Source organism: Sebastes fasciatus, chromosome 17 (assembly GCF_043250625.1).
Source record: "Sebastes fasciatus isolate fSebFas1 chromosome 17, fSebFas1.pri, whole genome shotgun sequence".
Taxonomy (NCBI): domain Eukaryota; kingdom Metazoa; phylum Chordata; class Actinopteri; order Perciformes; family Sebastidae; genus Sebastes; species Sebastes fasciatus.
The window spans coordinates 7,639,991-7,656,443 of NC_133811.1; the positions used below are offsets into that span (position 1 = coordinate 7,639,991).

Genomic DNA, 16,453 nt, shown 5'->3' on the forward strand with positions numbered 1-16,453 from the left:
GCAGCTCCGTCAGCGCTGGCGCTATGCGCAAAGGAGCCCTCTGCTCGTAAAGCACAGATTTATGGGGGGAATTAACATATCATTAACATACCACAGGCACTCTTAAAAGAAGGTTATTTATAATTAGGTGACATCAGAGACACTGGCTTGCATGGCGCTGGAGAGGGAGAAGGGGGAACAGGAAGTTGCCGCCATTGGAAAGGCCCCGGAGAAGACTTTTTTTCCTTTTTTTTTGTTGAAAAGGAGAAACTGGGACGCCAAACCTGTTGTTTCCTTTGTGTAATGTGGTGGGAGACATTTGGGGGTTTTGCTGTCCTATTTCTCGCCATCAATAACATCGCACTGGCCTGCTTCTGTCGGGTCTGAATGGCCTGTGCAACCCCTCACTGTTTACATGGAATATTTTTTTCTGATGCAGTCTAAATGAACTGTGCTTCTGCAGTGGCGGAGAGGAGAGAGTTACATCTGCTATACTTTCAGTGGTTTGAGTGTACAGCAAACAGATACATGCTCCTTTAGCATGTACCCACACCTGTTTAAAGCTAAAAAAATCTGTAACTTTCTGCATGTTGACGGCCCTCTGTAGTGGCGACAGGTGATTGGATTGATGTTGGTACTCTAGCAAAGATGTGCAGAGTTGTTGTCAGCCACTGAATAACTTGATATTTACTCCAGTTAGTGAAGAGAGATACTACTGAGTTTATGTTGGTGAGTGGAATGCATGAAAATAAAGATGCCATATGAAATGCAAGTCTGGTGCAGCAGTTGTTTTGAACAGACTTTAATGGAAGTGTCGGACAAAACACGTCTGACCTGCCAAGCTGATCCACATCTTACGATCCACATCACGTTTTGGGAAACTCCACCATAATCAAGACAGTATTTCGAAACATGGACACCATGGATCAGCTCTAGATGGATAGATGTAGGAAACGTAATGTCATCTGTCCAAATTCCATTTTCTGCCATGCCAGCAGAGTGGCTCCATGTTGCTCAGTCAGTTCACCACTTTGGTCCAGACTGAAATAACTTTGCAAATGCTGGATAGGTTGTCATGAAACTTTTTTTTTCTCAGACATGTCCCCAAAGGATTTAACAACTTTTCAAACTGACTTTTTCCTTGAGCATGCCCTTGAGGCAATGATAGACGCTAATATTTTGAAGCACTGGCCCCACGGGCCACCAAACCCCTAATTTTTGGTGCCCAAAGTGCATTTTTGGTGGCTTAAAATGTAAACATATTAAAAAACAATACAGAAAAGGCAATTTAACACACTTTAACACAGCCTTCCTTAACTGTGACATTAACAGAATCTCCTTCAAACTGTTTTTATTTAAGTTTCTTGCCAAAAAACTACATTTACGAGATTATATTTGAACATATCATGGTAGCATTGTAATTTTTTTACCTTCGCTCAATACTCAGTTTTACTAAATAGAGCTTGAACGCAAAATGTATCTCAATGGAACCTACATTAACGTTAGCCGTTAGCTCCGTTATTTAGCCAATCAGGACTGTGTTGCCTACCGGCTGCTAACGGCTAAAGTTAAGGAATCGGCGATTGGCGACACCACATAGAAAACAATGCAATCTAACTGGTTTTGTCACTGACGTCCGCTGACGTCCGCTCGTGTCACATTCAGTTAGGACAACGTAACTTTTTTGTGGCCACAGGCCATCGGGCCATGGTTAATGTCAAACCCTGGCTACTGTCCAGAAATAGTGAGTCGATTGCTTTGGTCTCTGTCCACTTAACTACCCAGGAAACGCCTGCCAGTCAATTACAGGGTGTCCAATATTTTTATGTCTTTTTCTTTAGACTCTCTGTTGATAAAGATCCCTGTTTTTTTTTTACTGTTGTATATAATCAAATAAGTCATTTGCTAAAGTCATTTCACCTATCAAATTACACCAAACTAAGCAACAGATAATGGACCACCAACTTATTTAGGTTATCTCAAGACAACTTTCAAACAAGCCCCTCACTATTTTACTGAACTCTTGTATAAGTATATTGTATATCTTGTATTGTATACTCAATATAAACATCTCTTTTACCACAAACTCAAATGGTAACTCTTTTTCCTCACAGAGATGAGATAAAATGATCAAGTGCCTGAGAGCACGTACTTTATGTGTACATTTGTTACGAGGACAGGCAGCTGTGTGAGGACAAAAGCAATCGGTTAAACGTGACAGCCGCAGTAGAAAGGATTGCAGAGATTGCCTGTTTGCAAACATATGACTCTCCAAGAACCCACATAAATATTTTCCTGTCTGTCTTTTTGCAACTCTCCAGCATCAAACCTCATTATGTAAAAGTTATGGAAAAACTCCCTCCAGTAAATACGTGCCGAAATAGAGAAAAAAAAAACAAGATAAATGTTGCTGACTGTGACAGCTAACTCATTCCCTCGACAGGATATATGATACCAAACTGTTCTTTTTTTTTCGTACCATCAGGAAGAAGAGCTACGGCAGAGCGGCGAGGCCAAATATCACCACCTGAACGAAGACCTGCACGTCCTCATCGAGGTGTTCGCCCCGCCGGCTGAGGCCTACGCCAGGATGGGTCACGCCCTGGAGGAGATCAAGAAGTTTCTCATACCAGTATGTTTCCTTCTTTCCACACATACACACACTTTCTCCCCCTGAATCTCCTCTCAGCTGCTTTTTCTGCGACTCATTTTCAGCCTGTGCACAGCGAAGTGAGCGCAGCAGAGACAACCTCGCTCGCACTCTTACTTGCACTGTAATCCTGTCAGGGCCGTCGGAGTGTGTGCATGGAAAGCGTCTGATGATGTGTGATCCAGAGTCTGGAAGTCGTGGGTACAACAGAAGTAAAAGAGAGCAGGAGGGGATCTCTGCGCGGGCCAAACTCTCCTTGGCAGCTGCATGCAGCATGGAGCTTATTTACTCTCCCTCCATTCATTATGGATGATCTCTCCAATGCTCAGAGCTATGATGATTTACATCTCGCCATTAATTATCAGCAGACCCCTCCCCCACCTCCATCCGTGTTGCCTCTTACAATAAATCACATTTATTGATAGAGCAGACACATGGCAATCATTTCAATCGTTTCGTGATTATATTTCCGTGTTTTGTGTTTTAATTTAGTGGCAAGAAACAACTGTGTGTGAGAAGATAAAGGCAAACGGGGTCCCGATGATTTATCAGCGGCAGATCTGAAATGTTTTGCTGCCTCAGGAGCAGCGGTCACGGCAGTACTGTAAAGTACATTAATTAGATATTCCCGGGGCTGTAGCCCTGGAGATAAAGGACGGAATTTAATACAGTGTAATTGAAAGCGAGTCTATTGCTGTCTGTGTTTGTGTGTGCGTGTGTGTTTGAACACGCTGCCTCTCTGTGTGCAGGATTACAATGATGAGATCAGACAGGCCCAGCTGCAGGAGCTCACATACCTGAACGGCGGCTCGGAGGATGCCAAGGTGCCATCGGTGAGGGGCAAGTCAGTTGCCCGTGGAAGAGGGACACCTGTTCCAGGGCCTCCCAGGTAACCCTGCCTCCAAGTGTGTGTGTGCGTGTGTGTGTGTGTGTGTGTGTGTGTGTGCAAGTTGTTGTGTGTACGTGCACTTTAGTTCAGCTGGGGAATGGGTATTATTTACAGTTAAGGAGCTACTGGAAGGCGTTTTTTTTTTTTTTTTTTTTTTTTATGGATTCAGTATCCTGTTGCTTTCTCAGAGTTAATGGTGTCATTTAGAGTTACAGCACGTTTACGACTACCTCTGTCTGGTGCAGCCATACCAGAAATATTTATCTTTTTGTCCTGTTTTGTGAATACAAGATACGGATGTTACATTAAAGTTTACAGTTTGTTATTTCTGGATAGCGAAACTGGGCCAGATTTACCAGGTTTACTAGATGTGTCAGTGCAAATGTTGGCTACAGTTTTCAGTGAATTTGCGGTTGCGATGTGCGTGTGTTAACTCTTGATTTACTAAGGCAGCATCTCAGTACACAGTCAGCTCCTGGACTGATCCCGGAACTGAGCTCATATGCTCATTTAGTGGTGGGATGTCTGACTTCATGAAAGTCTTGTCCACACGTATAAAAGTATTTTTTTTTAAACGCTGTTTTTCCTCATTTGTTCTCAAAGAAATTCCTGTCCGCACAGGTATGGTTTTAAAAAAATCTCCATCCAGACAAAAATGCAAAAACACAATTGAAGCGCTGTCAAAGCCAGTGGGCAGTTTGGGACACACACACACACACACACACACGCACACACGCACACACAGATATACACACAAACACACACATACCAGTGGCTGGTCTATGTCGAGGGAGTGAGGGATAGCAGTGACCTACGTAGTTCATTCTGACGCCTCTGTTCCTCGATATAGAGGTAGAATAACTGTACAATTATGTGTCAACATGTAAAAGTCTTGTTAGCAGGTTATTTGGCCACGGCTGCCGTTCATGGATGTATGTTTATGCCGCCGTTGCACGACATGTTGCTTTGAGATAACGGTGCACACTTTGACGTTACAAGCCCTAAACTCAGTTTTCCCTTTCTACAAGTAAACAGTAAAACAGAGATTCTGAAAATCTTCACCGTGAGCAAAAGTACTGTTTTTAGTGACCTAAAACGCTGTTTGGGTGTAGACGAAAGACCAAAAGGCATAAAATTAATACAATTACAAAATGACCCGTGCACGTGTGGAAAAGTACTCAGTTTTGAAAAAGAAATGCTAAAGTAGTGATCTTGACTACAAAATGTTTACTTTGAGTGTTTAAACTCTATAAGAGTTGAACAAAAATGTTAATTGCTCATATAATTCTAATATTGCAATCTTTATGATGGATTAATAATATGCACAAAATATACACAAGTCAGCCCGACCTATGTGGGGATGGTCAGAGCAGCAGGTCCATCAGCTCAGCAGGTGGAGGAGGTGGAGGTGGTATCATACATACAGTAGATATTTCACTAGAATAGGCTAAATGAGGTAAATGCAGTCCAATGTATTAAATAAATGTAAAAACAGAACAGTGCAGTTTCTGTAGAATAAAGGTATAGCCATGTTTATTTTCCCATCCCAGCCTTCCTTGCGGCTCCTCTAAATCTTATCTGAGCTATTTTTACGCCTGGTTTTCAGAGCGAGAGAACTTTCTCCACAAAACTGCATGGCTTTCAAATTGCATGACTTCAGTAAATCCAGAAAAATACTTAATCAAACTTTGGTAACACGTCTCCTACTATTATTTGCGCAACCGTCCTTTAAATGCATATGTAATAAGGAGAGAAACGCACCCTGAAAACACTCTTTTAACAAATACACCATGTTTTTGGGGCACAAAATAATGTCAAATAATGTCTGTCAGTAAATCCTCTCAGACAGGAGGTTGCATGTTTGGATGTACAAAGAGTCTGATTTTGACAATGGAGACTGCATTTTTTTGTCCCATCACCTACCAACAGATAATGTCCACGATCTGACCCTTAACCTAATCAAATAGTTTTGTTTGCCTAACCTTAACGAAACCTTTAACCATACAGTCAAGTGGGTCATTTTGGAAGGCACTGACCAGCCCTCTCCTACAAAATTACGTTCCCACACAACGAAACTGCAGGAACTCGTGGATTATGTTTGTTTTTGACGTATCACAAATACGTTTGTAATGATAGTCTGTGGAAGTCTGTGTAAAGAGGAGGTTGGGGTGGCGGATGGGTCAAACAAATACAGGACTTTCACCCAAGAGATGGTGTCCCGTGTGAAACCAAAAGTCAATGTTCACTTATTTTAATTTCCGTCTGCAGCTTAATAATGTAACATTTTTTGTTTTGTTTTGTTTCAATTGCAACGTTAAGCACGTGTTTAAAACTGTTTAAAACTGCATCCGTAATTCAGGAGACAATATGTTTCCCTCGAAACGTAATTGAGAATGCAGTTTAGTTGTATGGGAACGTAATTTTGTAGGAGACAGGGTTGCACTGACATGTTGTCTTTTAGACTTGTTGGCTGACTGGCAGGAAGCATATAGTGCATCATAATGTACAGGTATACATACTGATATGAAATTATTCCAATAGGACATACTGAAATAAACCTTAGAACAAGCCAAACAAAAGCTTCCTGTTCAATGTGATGGGTTATCTCTCTCTGTGGAAGTTATTTCTCATATTCTACAAGAATGAATGGCAGCAAGGCAGAAAAATGAGCTGTGCTGACTGTGTGCAGACCTCAGCAGGAACTACAAAGAAGAGGCAAAATCCATAGATGATTGGCATAAAACTACAAAACCAAAGCACCGCTGCTTTTATTTAAAGTTGCACTGACTGTGCACATAGCTGCTTATTTACTGCACCCGCCACCAGGCTGTTTTTCTGTGCACCAAAGGAAACCAACCGGTCAAGAGGATCCAAAACATCCAATGCTGGAGAGTCCAGCTGTCTCTGGACGGAGCTGTCAATAAAGCTCAGAGACGGTTCAATCAGAAGGACCATCTCACACTCTTTCATGATCACTCTAATTCCCAGCCACACCTCTTGGCCTCTTTCCATTCATGTTTTACTCCTTCCCTATTATCCTATGCTATTCCATCTAAAACGACCTCTCCTTGTTCACTTCATGCATTACTCTGTATTGTTATGGTGTTATGTCTTTGTTAGGCACATATAAACAAACTGTGTAGGCCAGAGGTCTCAAACTCAAAAAAATATCTGAAGCCAGGTTGTTTTCTCCGAGGGGGAGGCTGCTTGAACACACGGTGTGAAAAAGAAAAAACTTCAGCAATACATTTGAACCACTTTGAGTCTGAATCTGAACAACTCATCTTCCCCTCCTCTCGTCATAATGTTGTGTTCCTGAAAACCGGCAACTCTCCTTGTAGATGAGACAAGTAGCATTCACTGTAAACTCTACTGCATACAGACATTTCTTGAAACTGCAAATAGGCACAGCTTGCTAATTGAATGTGAAATAAAAAGCCAATTTTATGCTCCACTTTTTCAGCCTTGCTGGAAAATTAAATCCTTACTATCAAATAAAAGAGTGAAGAAACTAAACGTGCACGTGGCTACCGGGCCAGTAGTTTGACACCCCCTTGATGCAGAATACTTATCTTCTCTTTATATAGTAGTTATAATCCTTCAAATTTCAGTCCTGGTTTACAGGTAGTCACAGCAAATGTGCTTTAACACTACAGTTCCAGAAATCTGGACGCAGCAAACAGCCCTTGAGCAGCTACTTTGTCAGAAAAACAACAGAAGAGCAACTGGTGTATCTGTTTCTACCCTGTCTCCTAAAAATAACGTTCCCATACAACGAAACCGCATTGTGAATTAGGTTTCGATTAGGTTTGTTTGGTTAGGTTTAATAAAAACATCATAGTTTGGCTTAAAATGACTAAGTTTGTTACGCCATTAAGCTACAGACGTTAATTAAAATAAGCTAATGTTGACATTTGGTTTCACATAGGACACAAACAGCCGTTTCTCGGGTGGAAGTCTTGTGTTCGTTTGACCCATCCACCACCCCGACCTCCTCCGTACGCGAACTTCCACCGACTGTCATTTGAAGCGTATTTGTGAAACGTCACAAACAAACGTAATCTGCAACAAAATATGTTTTCCTCAAAACGTAATTCAGTTTTGTTGTATGGGAATACAAAATACAGAGTAGTCCTAGAAAGGCAAGGCAAGGCAGCTTTATTTATAGAACACATTTCATTACAAAGGAACTCAATGTGCTTTACAGTTTAAAAAAGTAATAACACAATAAAGTTGATTACCTTTTCTATGGTTCTGTGGCTGTTCCTGATTGTTCCATTACTGACTGATATTTAAAACTGATCCACAAATAACGGGGAAAATTACCATGTTTTGTTTTGACCTCCAGGACAAATGTGTTGCATTTCTTTAATTGTTTCACAGTAAAAGCTGCCTGTGTTATGCTAGATGTTTTGCTTTTAATATGAAGCAGGTTGCAATATAGGAAATGTTGCATTGGCCGTAACTTAATAGAGCTCTGACAGAGTTGGGAGCAGGTAGCAACCTCCTGGTTTGAAAAATGAAGCCAATGCATAAGTTCCTTAAACTTGCATTATTTCTAACAGCCAGCAGGGGGCGACTCCTCTGGTCGCGAAAAAAAGTCTGATTGTATAGAAGTCTATGAGAAAATGAGCCTACTTCTCACTTGATTTATTACCTTAGTAAACATTGTAAACACGAGTTTTTGGTCTCAATCGCTAGTTTCAGGTCTTCTTCAATACAGCATTTAGTAAATGATGGTCTCATTTAGAGTCAAATAAACCATAAAGCAGGGTATGCCTCAGGGCGTGGCTACCTTGTGATTGACAGGTAGCTACCACGGTGTTGTCCGGTCTGGAAGTTGTCCGTGTTTTCCTCTTACAACTTTAACCCTTTCACAGTGTGTTTTCAGTTCATGAAAGTTAATTGTGACATTTTGGTCGCCTAAAAATGTCTTATTCAGCGTTCGGTTGTACTTAGCTCCACCCTCTCGTGTCACTTCTGGTTGCAAAAAACCAAGATGGCGTCAACCAAAACGCCTAACTCGAGGCTTCAAAAAGGCAGTCCACAAACCAATGGGCAACGTCACGATGACTTTGTTCATCTCTCATGGTTGGGAGAGAGAGCAGTAAATGGTGAGGCGGATTAAAATAGTAACGCTAGATTACAGGCTTCATAGTTTCCTGTGAATCCCGTCGTGCAGGTCGGCAATTTGAATCCAGCGGCCTCCACCACAATCAATGAAAACTCCTGAATACAGAAGTATTCACAGAATGTAAATATTCGGTAGTTATGTTGTTGACCAATTATGGCAATCCACAAAATTGGCCGTTGACAGGTGGAGCTTGTGACAAAAAAAAATTCTAATCTACGTTTTATCATCAGCAATTGATGTCATTAAAACTCGTGCCTCCTGATTAAACTGCTTTTATGAGACGTAATTTCATTTGGGAAAATATGGAGCTTCTGAGGCAACGCAGTCTCTCTCTCAGACACACTGTGATTCAGGCTGTTTACATTCGGTGAATGTAACAGTTTGTTCTATATTATGCTGCCGCATTTTAGCTGAGACTCATGTGTGCTCAAATAGGTCATTAAGTGAGCAAGTACCTTTAATAGAAAAACAGAAATGATAGTAAATAGTGTCCGGTAGTACACCAGTGATGCAAAGCCACATTTGCATAAAAGCCTTTATATGTAAATGATCTCCAGTAGATGCTTTCCTCTCTACTATCCCTGTGAACCCATGCTAATTCCAGATCCTCTGAGACCTCACAAGACTACAAATAAAAATACTCATGGCCATTAGAAAACTTTAAGGCTCTCTGAGTCAACGCTGGGCTTTAAAAAAAGAAAGAAAAACCCCGCAAAGAGTCATGTTGTTTGTTCTTTGTGTTTATAAAAGAAAACACTTCTTTCATGAGATTCGGAGATAAACAAGGTCACGGAGATGGGGCGTCTGTATTGCTCTCAGTCAGAATATAATTGGCTGTGTTTTAAATTACACTGTAATTAGTTTACCATGCCTAATTTAAGTGTGATAAGACAAGAGGCTCCGGAACAGGAAGTCACATGCAGTGTTTTTTTACATATTCACACTCACATGTGCTTACTTTTGATTAATAGCGCGACTCTGGATGGACACTTTGTAGCTGTCGCATATCCCTCTTTGGCTTTGACTGGAGCTGTTGCTGGAGGAGAAACCCCGCTGTTAAAGGGGAAGTGACTCTCAGTGCTCGACTGTTTTTTCTTTCTCCCGCTTGAGGGTGGTCCAATTTCTATCAAGTAAACATCCTCCACTGTCCCCATTAGTCAGAATATTAAGAGCAACTTCTTTTTTCTTTTTTTTTCTCTCCTCCTGCCCCAAATCTGTGATGTTTCACCAATAATAATGGAGAAATGGAAAAAGCATAGAAAGAAAATGACCCGGAGAGCAACCTTGGTGGTTTTCTGCCGCTGCTTCAGATCAGTTAACTGCTTTTAAAAAGAAAGCTCGAGTCGGTGTAAAAAAAGCTCAAACAACGCGTTACCAAACCACAAGGTCAGGCTGCCTTTGATTTCCGACAGAGCAGCTTGACTTTGCTTCCATCTTGATTACAGTGCAGGTTAGACTCTGGGTTCTGTGTTAATTCATCTGGATGACTGTACAGATCAGTCGCTGTAGCTATTTTGCAGAAGAGCTTTATGGGAGTCATGCTTGTTTACCTAAATATTAAAAGGTAAAAATCCATCCCCTCAAAAAACGGGTTACGGTGCCACTTCCCCTGAGTCCAAATGCAATGCTTTATTCCAAAACGAGAAAACATCCATCACCGAACGAGCAGAAACACCAGTTTTTGTCATCTGCATTTTCCTTAATAGACAGGAAAGCAATTCAGCCACAAGACATGCTGTGTTTTGAGTAATGGACGTGACTCACTTTTTCTCGACTGGAGGAATTTGCCCTCCACCCTCGCTGTTCCTCCGTCTCCACCTACACATATAACCTGCTGCTGAATGTATCAGATTCATCGCTGCGGTTGTGCCGAGCCATTCTGGCCAATGTAGGAAATCACTAACTGGAATGGAAGTAGATGAGGCAGCTTTACTCCAAACATAATAAATTGCAGCACCTCATCATAAAGACCTGGAATGCAGTGGACGTCTCATATTGATGATATATAATACTATCCTTGTAATAGTATATCTCTTATTGCTTTAAGATCACATGAACATGTTGTGGAGAAAGAGGATGTATGTTACCCAATCCATCCCAACGGTGTACACATATCCATTTCTCCCTCCTCCAATAATTCACAGAATTTATCACATGCTCCTCAAAAACAGTTAATAACACATGAAATATGTATTTGAGTTCCTGCTCTTTCATCTAAACCTGGGCGGATGTTTGTGTCTTGTGTCAGGACTCGAGGAGGAGTTCCTCCCCTGCATGCGGCGGTGCCCCGAGGAGCAGCACCCAGAGGAGCCCCACCCAGCCGGGCTCCATCTTCCAGAGCGAGGGGGGTTCTGAGAGCCAGAGGCGCCCCCCCAACCGCTGGGTACCGGCCGGCTCCTCCCATAGTTCAGGAAACATATGGAGAATACGTGAGTATATTAAAATTGCATTGCCAATGAATATTAGGTAGAAAACATTTTCTGATTACTCAGATGTCCATCACGAATAAACCTCCATTAATCGGCTTATAAATCATAGAAAAAATATGCTCCCTATAACTCCAGAACTGAGAATCGTCACAATTTCAAGTTTTCTTCAGTATCCAATGATAGTTGTCTGTCCATCTATGGGTACATCGCAAACAGGAACTGCTAACAGCTAGGGCTGTGTATTGGCAAGACTCTGGCAATATGATACGTATCATGATACGGGGATTATCATTCAATACATTTCGAAATATTGCGATACTGTAAGCAAGGCGATATAGTCTAAAGTGTTTTTTTTTATCTAATTTTAGCAAAACTAGAAAGAGCACACCACCATATGCATAAAATGTAAAATAATAGTAATAATAATAGTTTAAAAAGTTTAGCGGTATGATCTGCATTTGCATATATCACAGTTCCCGTAACATCCAACATCATAGCACTACACTGAAAAAAGTATTAACAGAGGTAATATTTGTATGTAAACTATTCATTAGTAGAAGTTCTGCTTGCAGCATTGTCGAGAACCGTGTTATGTCAGCTTGTACAAGTGCGAAGTTGTTTGGATGAACGGTTCTCAAGATATGCAAAGGACACTCATACATATATACACAGACAGACAGAGAATACTTCCTTTATTGTTAGATGATGCTGTTACAGTGCCTCCTATTGGCCAACTGGCACTACATTTGCTATGGTTACTCAGACATCATATCTACACATGTCCACCAATTGTGGTTGCAATAACACAAAGCGTTCAGGAGATACGACACTTTTTGTAATATAAGCCCCGCCCACAACATTTCAGCTAAATTTGAGGGCCAGCTATAGCTACACTGTACGGAACATAAACAATCCAAAAAAATTATGTTTTCCGGCTTGGTCCAGAGATGTTCTGTACCAACTTTGGTCACGATTGCTCAAAATTTGTAGAAGTAGCAAAAAATATGATTTCGACAAAATTCTAAATGACTCAAATGAGCGTGGCTTATATGGAAAGATTCGTCTGGACCGACAAAATCCAGGGATTCTGGGCCCGGATCCGAGTACACTTGTCCCCAAAGTCCAGTTCAATTGATTAGTGTGAATGCTCCGTACCGTACCCGAGTCCACTTGAAAAGGTGGTCTGGAGTACGGATCATGTGGACTTGGGTACGGTTCGCATCAGGTGTGAAAGCCAACCATACCAAAACACGGAAGTGGAACGCTATTTAACGCGAGTAACGTTAGCAGTTAGCGAGTAGTTGTGAAAGGGCAGGCTTTTTTCAACGTCGCCAGCCTCCTTCAACATCTGTATACATACAAAACTGTTTCATATCTACAGTATGTCTGAATATCGTGTGCCGATATGATCCTCTGAACTGAACGGCCGTGGTTGATACAGCAGGAAGGCAGGCGAGAGGTTCCTTAAAATATAAACAATAGGCGAAAGGGTTGAGTGATGTTTGTTATTTTATTTAGCTAGTTTAATGGTCTGTCTGCGAAGAACGAGAAATGCTCAGCTGCTCAGCGGGCAGAGAGAGAGTTGGTGATTGTTGGAAAGACTAACAACGACAGTATTGGTGAGTTTTATTTTGTTTCTGTCGAGTTTGAATGAAGTGTTTTACGATGCTCTGCTGCTAGAACAGCTGATCTCAACATAAACAAATACGTTTGGATGATGACGCAAGTGTACTCAGGTACAGAACAAATTTACTAATGTGAAAGCTGAGCAGAGGGGGTGGGGGGGCAATTGTACTCGGGCACAGTACAGATCAATTGTACCTAATGTGAAAACGCCCTTAGAGACAGATAATTCAAAACACCGGAACATGAAGCCAAGATTCTGTACATTGTGTGTTAGAAATGATGTTGTTTTGTAATTTGGTTGAACTGGCACTTTAAAGACCCCCATTTCAGCACAAAATATGCATAGCTGCTTAAACATCAGCCTGTATGAGTTGAACTCCACCATATTTATTTTTTTTGTCTCGCTACATGAGGTGTTAACACAAAGAGTGTGAATTATTGTGATTTTAGCTTACCTGCACATACTTTTGGGACCCTGTAATATCAACAGCTGCCAGAGATGAATATATTAGGCTAAGAGTCTTTGTGCATTTGCCAAGAGAGTCTCCCGCCGCACTGTCAAGGCAAGTTCCCCGGGGACTCCAGCATCAACATCGCATATTTAGCAGATAGAAGGAGAGAAGAGGTGGCCCGCGTTGGAAAATTGCCCCAGCAGCCCATACCTAACCACATCTGACAGGTTTATTCAGAGGTTGCAATTCAAATGTGTGGAGGTCGTAGAGAATGACTCCTGGACCAGCTGTTTCCCATCATTGTCACAGTTGTAAACTGCATCCCCCGACACCTGCACCTGTGTATCCGGGTGGAGAAAAAAAAAGACCCCCAACATCTGCCGAATGATAAATCGAACCACATCGCAGCAAATTAGTGCCTGAATGAGTTTGACTCTGTATTATCTGAATACATCACCATGCCAGGACAAGTGTTCTCCATCGGGCGCTGACAAATAGGCGCTTGTATTCATCAATGAAATGACAAAGAGATGTTTCTCGTGTCGCATTTGTTTCCTTCATTTATCACTGCTTAACATTCACTCATATGCATGTTCCCATCGTTCTCCTTCTGCTGTGCGGCATCGCCACGGGCCAAAACATTTGTTCCGCTGGAGGCGTTTTCTTCCCCTCTCTTGTTCACACTAAAAGCACCAGGCCGAGGTTACCTTTTGGTGATTTTGTCACGATGACGCATGGGTGTACAGTATCGTTGTCTGGATGGTTTTTGGTTTACATAATCTACCTCCGTTGAAGCTGTTTGTATCAGATTATCAAATTACTCGGAATCCAATTGTTACCAAACAAAATGAGAGAAATGTTATTATCCTGTGATCCAGTCTTGGCAGCCCCATCAGTCTTGAATGGTTACTATGATTGCAGCCAAATCTCATTTCATGTAATTCATTAAGTGCATTGAGAGCCCGGTTTTACCTGCTGCTAATCCCATTGGAGAACAATTAAACATGATGTAATTCTCATTTCGGAAACAAGGCTGCATGTCATGTTTTTGTGCTATTTGCCAACATGAAATCCGAGGAGGCTAATCAAAGAAACAGAACTTCACTTCCTTGCTAAATCTAGAGCTATATGTTTGTTTTTGTTCACGCAAGAAGCATAATTCCTCTGGGTGTGAAAACCAGGAAATGTGCAATGCACGTGGGCTGGTATTGTTTATGTTAAATCCTCCAGATACAGTAATCCGTTCTGAGCACCGTGGGTTCCTCGCTGACTGTTGTGGCTTTGAAAGAAAAGAAAAAACATCCCCCTCTCCGCATGTCCAGACCTTTTGAGAGCCAAGCATTGTTAATTGAATCGTGTTCTCTATGGCGCTGTCCTTGTAGCAGTTTTAATCTAAATTGGGTGTAATGGTTAGGAAAATATTTCACATACAGTAATAAAGCAGCTGCATCCAACTGGTGAGGCAGGCAAGACCAGTCATGAAGATGAGATTGAAACCTATCCACGTGGGACAAAACCTGTGATTTGTTATAATTGCGGAGAAAATTAATTAATCTATATCTCTTGCAAATGTGAATCATCTGTAATTTCCACTGCAAGTTAGACATGTCAGTAATCATTTCAGTAATTATTTTTTTATATATATAAATGCAGCTGTAATTGGATTTGCGGCAAAACAAATTTTTCTTCTCATATTTGTATAAGCGTGGCCTTAGACATGGCAATGTTGGTTGGTGGGTCAGACCAGCAGGTGGTCTGCTATGAAATATGGTACACATTTTCATGATGCCCAGAGGATGAATCCTAATATTTGTGATCCCCTGCCCTTTCCTGTAGCACCACCAGCAGGTCAGATTTTTCACTTATGCAGTGAAATATTTTAACACCTACAAGATAGATTGCCATGAAATTTTGTACAGATCTTCATTGTGCCCAGAGGATTAATCCTAATGACTCTGGTGATCCCCTGACTTTTCCTTTAGGGCCACCAGCTGGTCATAATTTGACTTTGTCCAGTGCTTTGGTTTATGACCAAATACCTGCAAAAACTAGTGCCACTTCCTTCAACCTCAGCTGTACTTTGTGCTTCGTGCAAATTACCAATGTTGGCATGCTAACATGCTAAACTATGATGGCAAAGTGTTAAACATTATACCTGCTAAGCATCAACGTAACATTGCCATTGCGAGCATGTTAGCATGCAGCAACTAAACTGCATCCTCAGTTACGTTTCGAGGGAAACGTATTTTCTCCCAGATTATAGTCGCAGTTTTAAACAGTTTTTACCACCTTGGTTAACATTGTAAATTGAAACAAAACAAAACATGCAACAACACTACTTAGTTTGGTTTGGGTTTACTAAACTACTGGGTTAGGTTTAGCATAAACATCATGGTTTGGCTGGCTACGTTTCACACGGGACAGGAACATCAGTCTCCCGGGGGAAAGTAACTTTCAATAACATTATTATTCCACATAACTTTCATTAACGGTCGCTCGATATACTACGCCATTTGCTCTGCGCGTTGTACCATATCACTTGCTGCATTTGTGTGCAGATTTGCAAACATATTTGTGATACGTCAAAGACAAACGTAATCCGCGACAAAATATGTTTCCTTCCAAAATTACTGAGATGGTGTTAAATTGTATGGGAACGTAATTTTTAGGAGACAGGACTGGAAATTATGAGTTTGTTGAATCACATATAGGGTAATCCCGTTATATAGCCACCTCACTATACAAAAAAGTCCTCAGTTTGAATGCAAAAACAGTACAATGGGTTGCAACAGAGGCAGTGATGTTGATTTTCGTTTCCCAGTGCAGATGTTTCCACAGGGCTAATTCATTAATGACACAAATTCCCCTGATAATGCTTGACAGCTGTGGATAAGCTTTATTTTCAACTTAGCCGAGATCAAAAACAAAGGTGGTAAAGTAACAGTAAGGGAAGCTAAAACATTTGTCAAGTGTAGCACTGATACTTCAACTTGATGCATGGGCCAACTTTTTGGCATCCTCAATCTGATAGCTTGAGTAGTATTTCTACCCCTGCAGCAGAAAAGCTTCAGCAAATTCCAGCCTGTTCAGCGTTCTGAAATATGCCGGCAAGAAGAGCCAAATAAATGACACATAGCTTTGAGAAATTGCGAGACCGAGACAGATGACCGAGGGTTACAGATACTGAATTATGTGTTTTCTTTGAACAATATCACAAGGTCTTATTTTGCTTTTATCGTTAAGAAGTTTAAGACCAGCGTGTCGCACAGCTGTGTGGAGGCGAGACTTTTTTCT

At 41.3% G+C, this 16,453-nt stretch overlaps 1 protein-coding gene across 3 annotated transcripts in view; it reads left to right on the forward strand.

Moving 5' to 3' along the window:
• khdrbs3 (KH domain containing, RNA binding, signal transduction associated 3) overlaps window positions 1-16,453 on the forward strand; it is a 131,729-nt gene that overhangs the window by 75,838 nt on the left and 39,438 nt on the right. For all 3 annotated transcript variants that reach the window (XR_012590678.1, XM_074613719.1, XM_074613718.1), the window contains 3 exons: window positions 2,465-2,611; window positions 3,379-3,518; window positions 10,901-11,081. Coding sequence is in view for 2 of the 3 variants with exons in the window: in XM_074613719.1 (XP_074469820.1) it covers window positions 2,465-2,611; window positions 3,379-3,518; window positions 10,901-11,081 (468 nt within the window). In the remaining variant the exon portion in view is untranslated. The remainder of the gene's footprint in view (window positions 1-2,464; window positions 2,612-3,378; window positions 3,519-10,900; window positions 11,082-16,453) is intronic.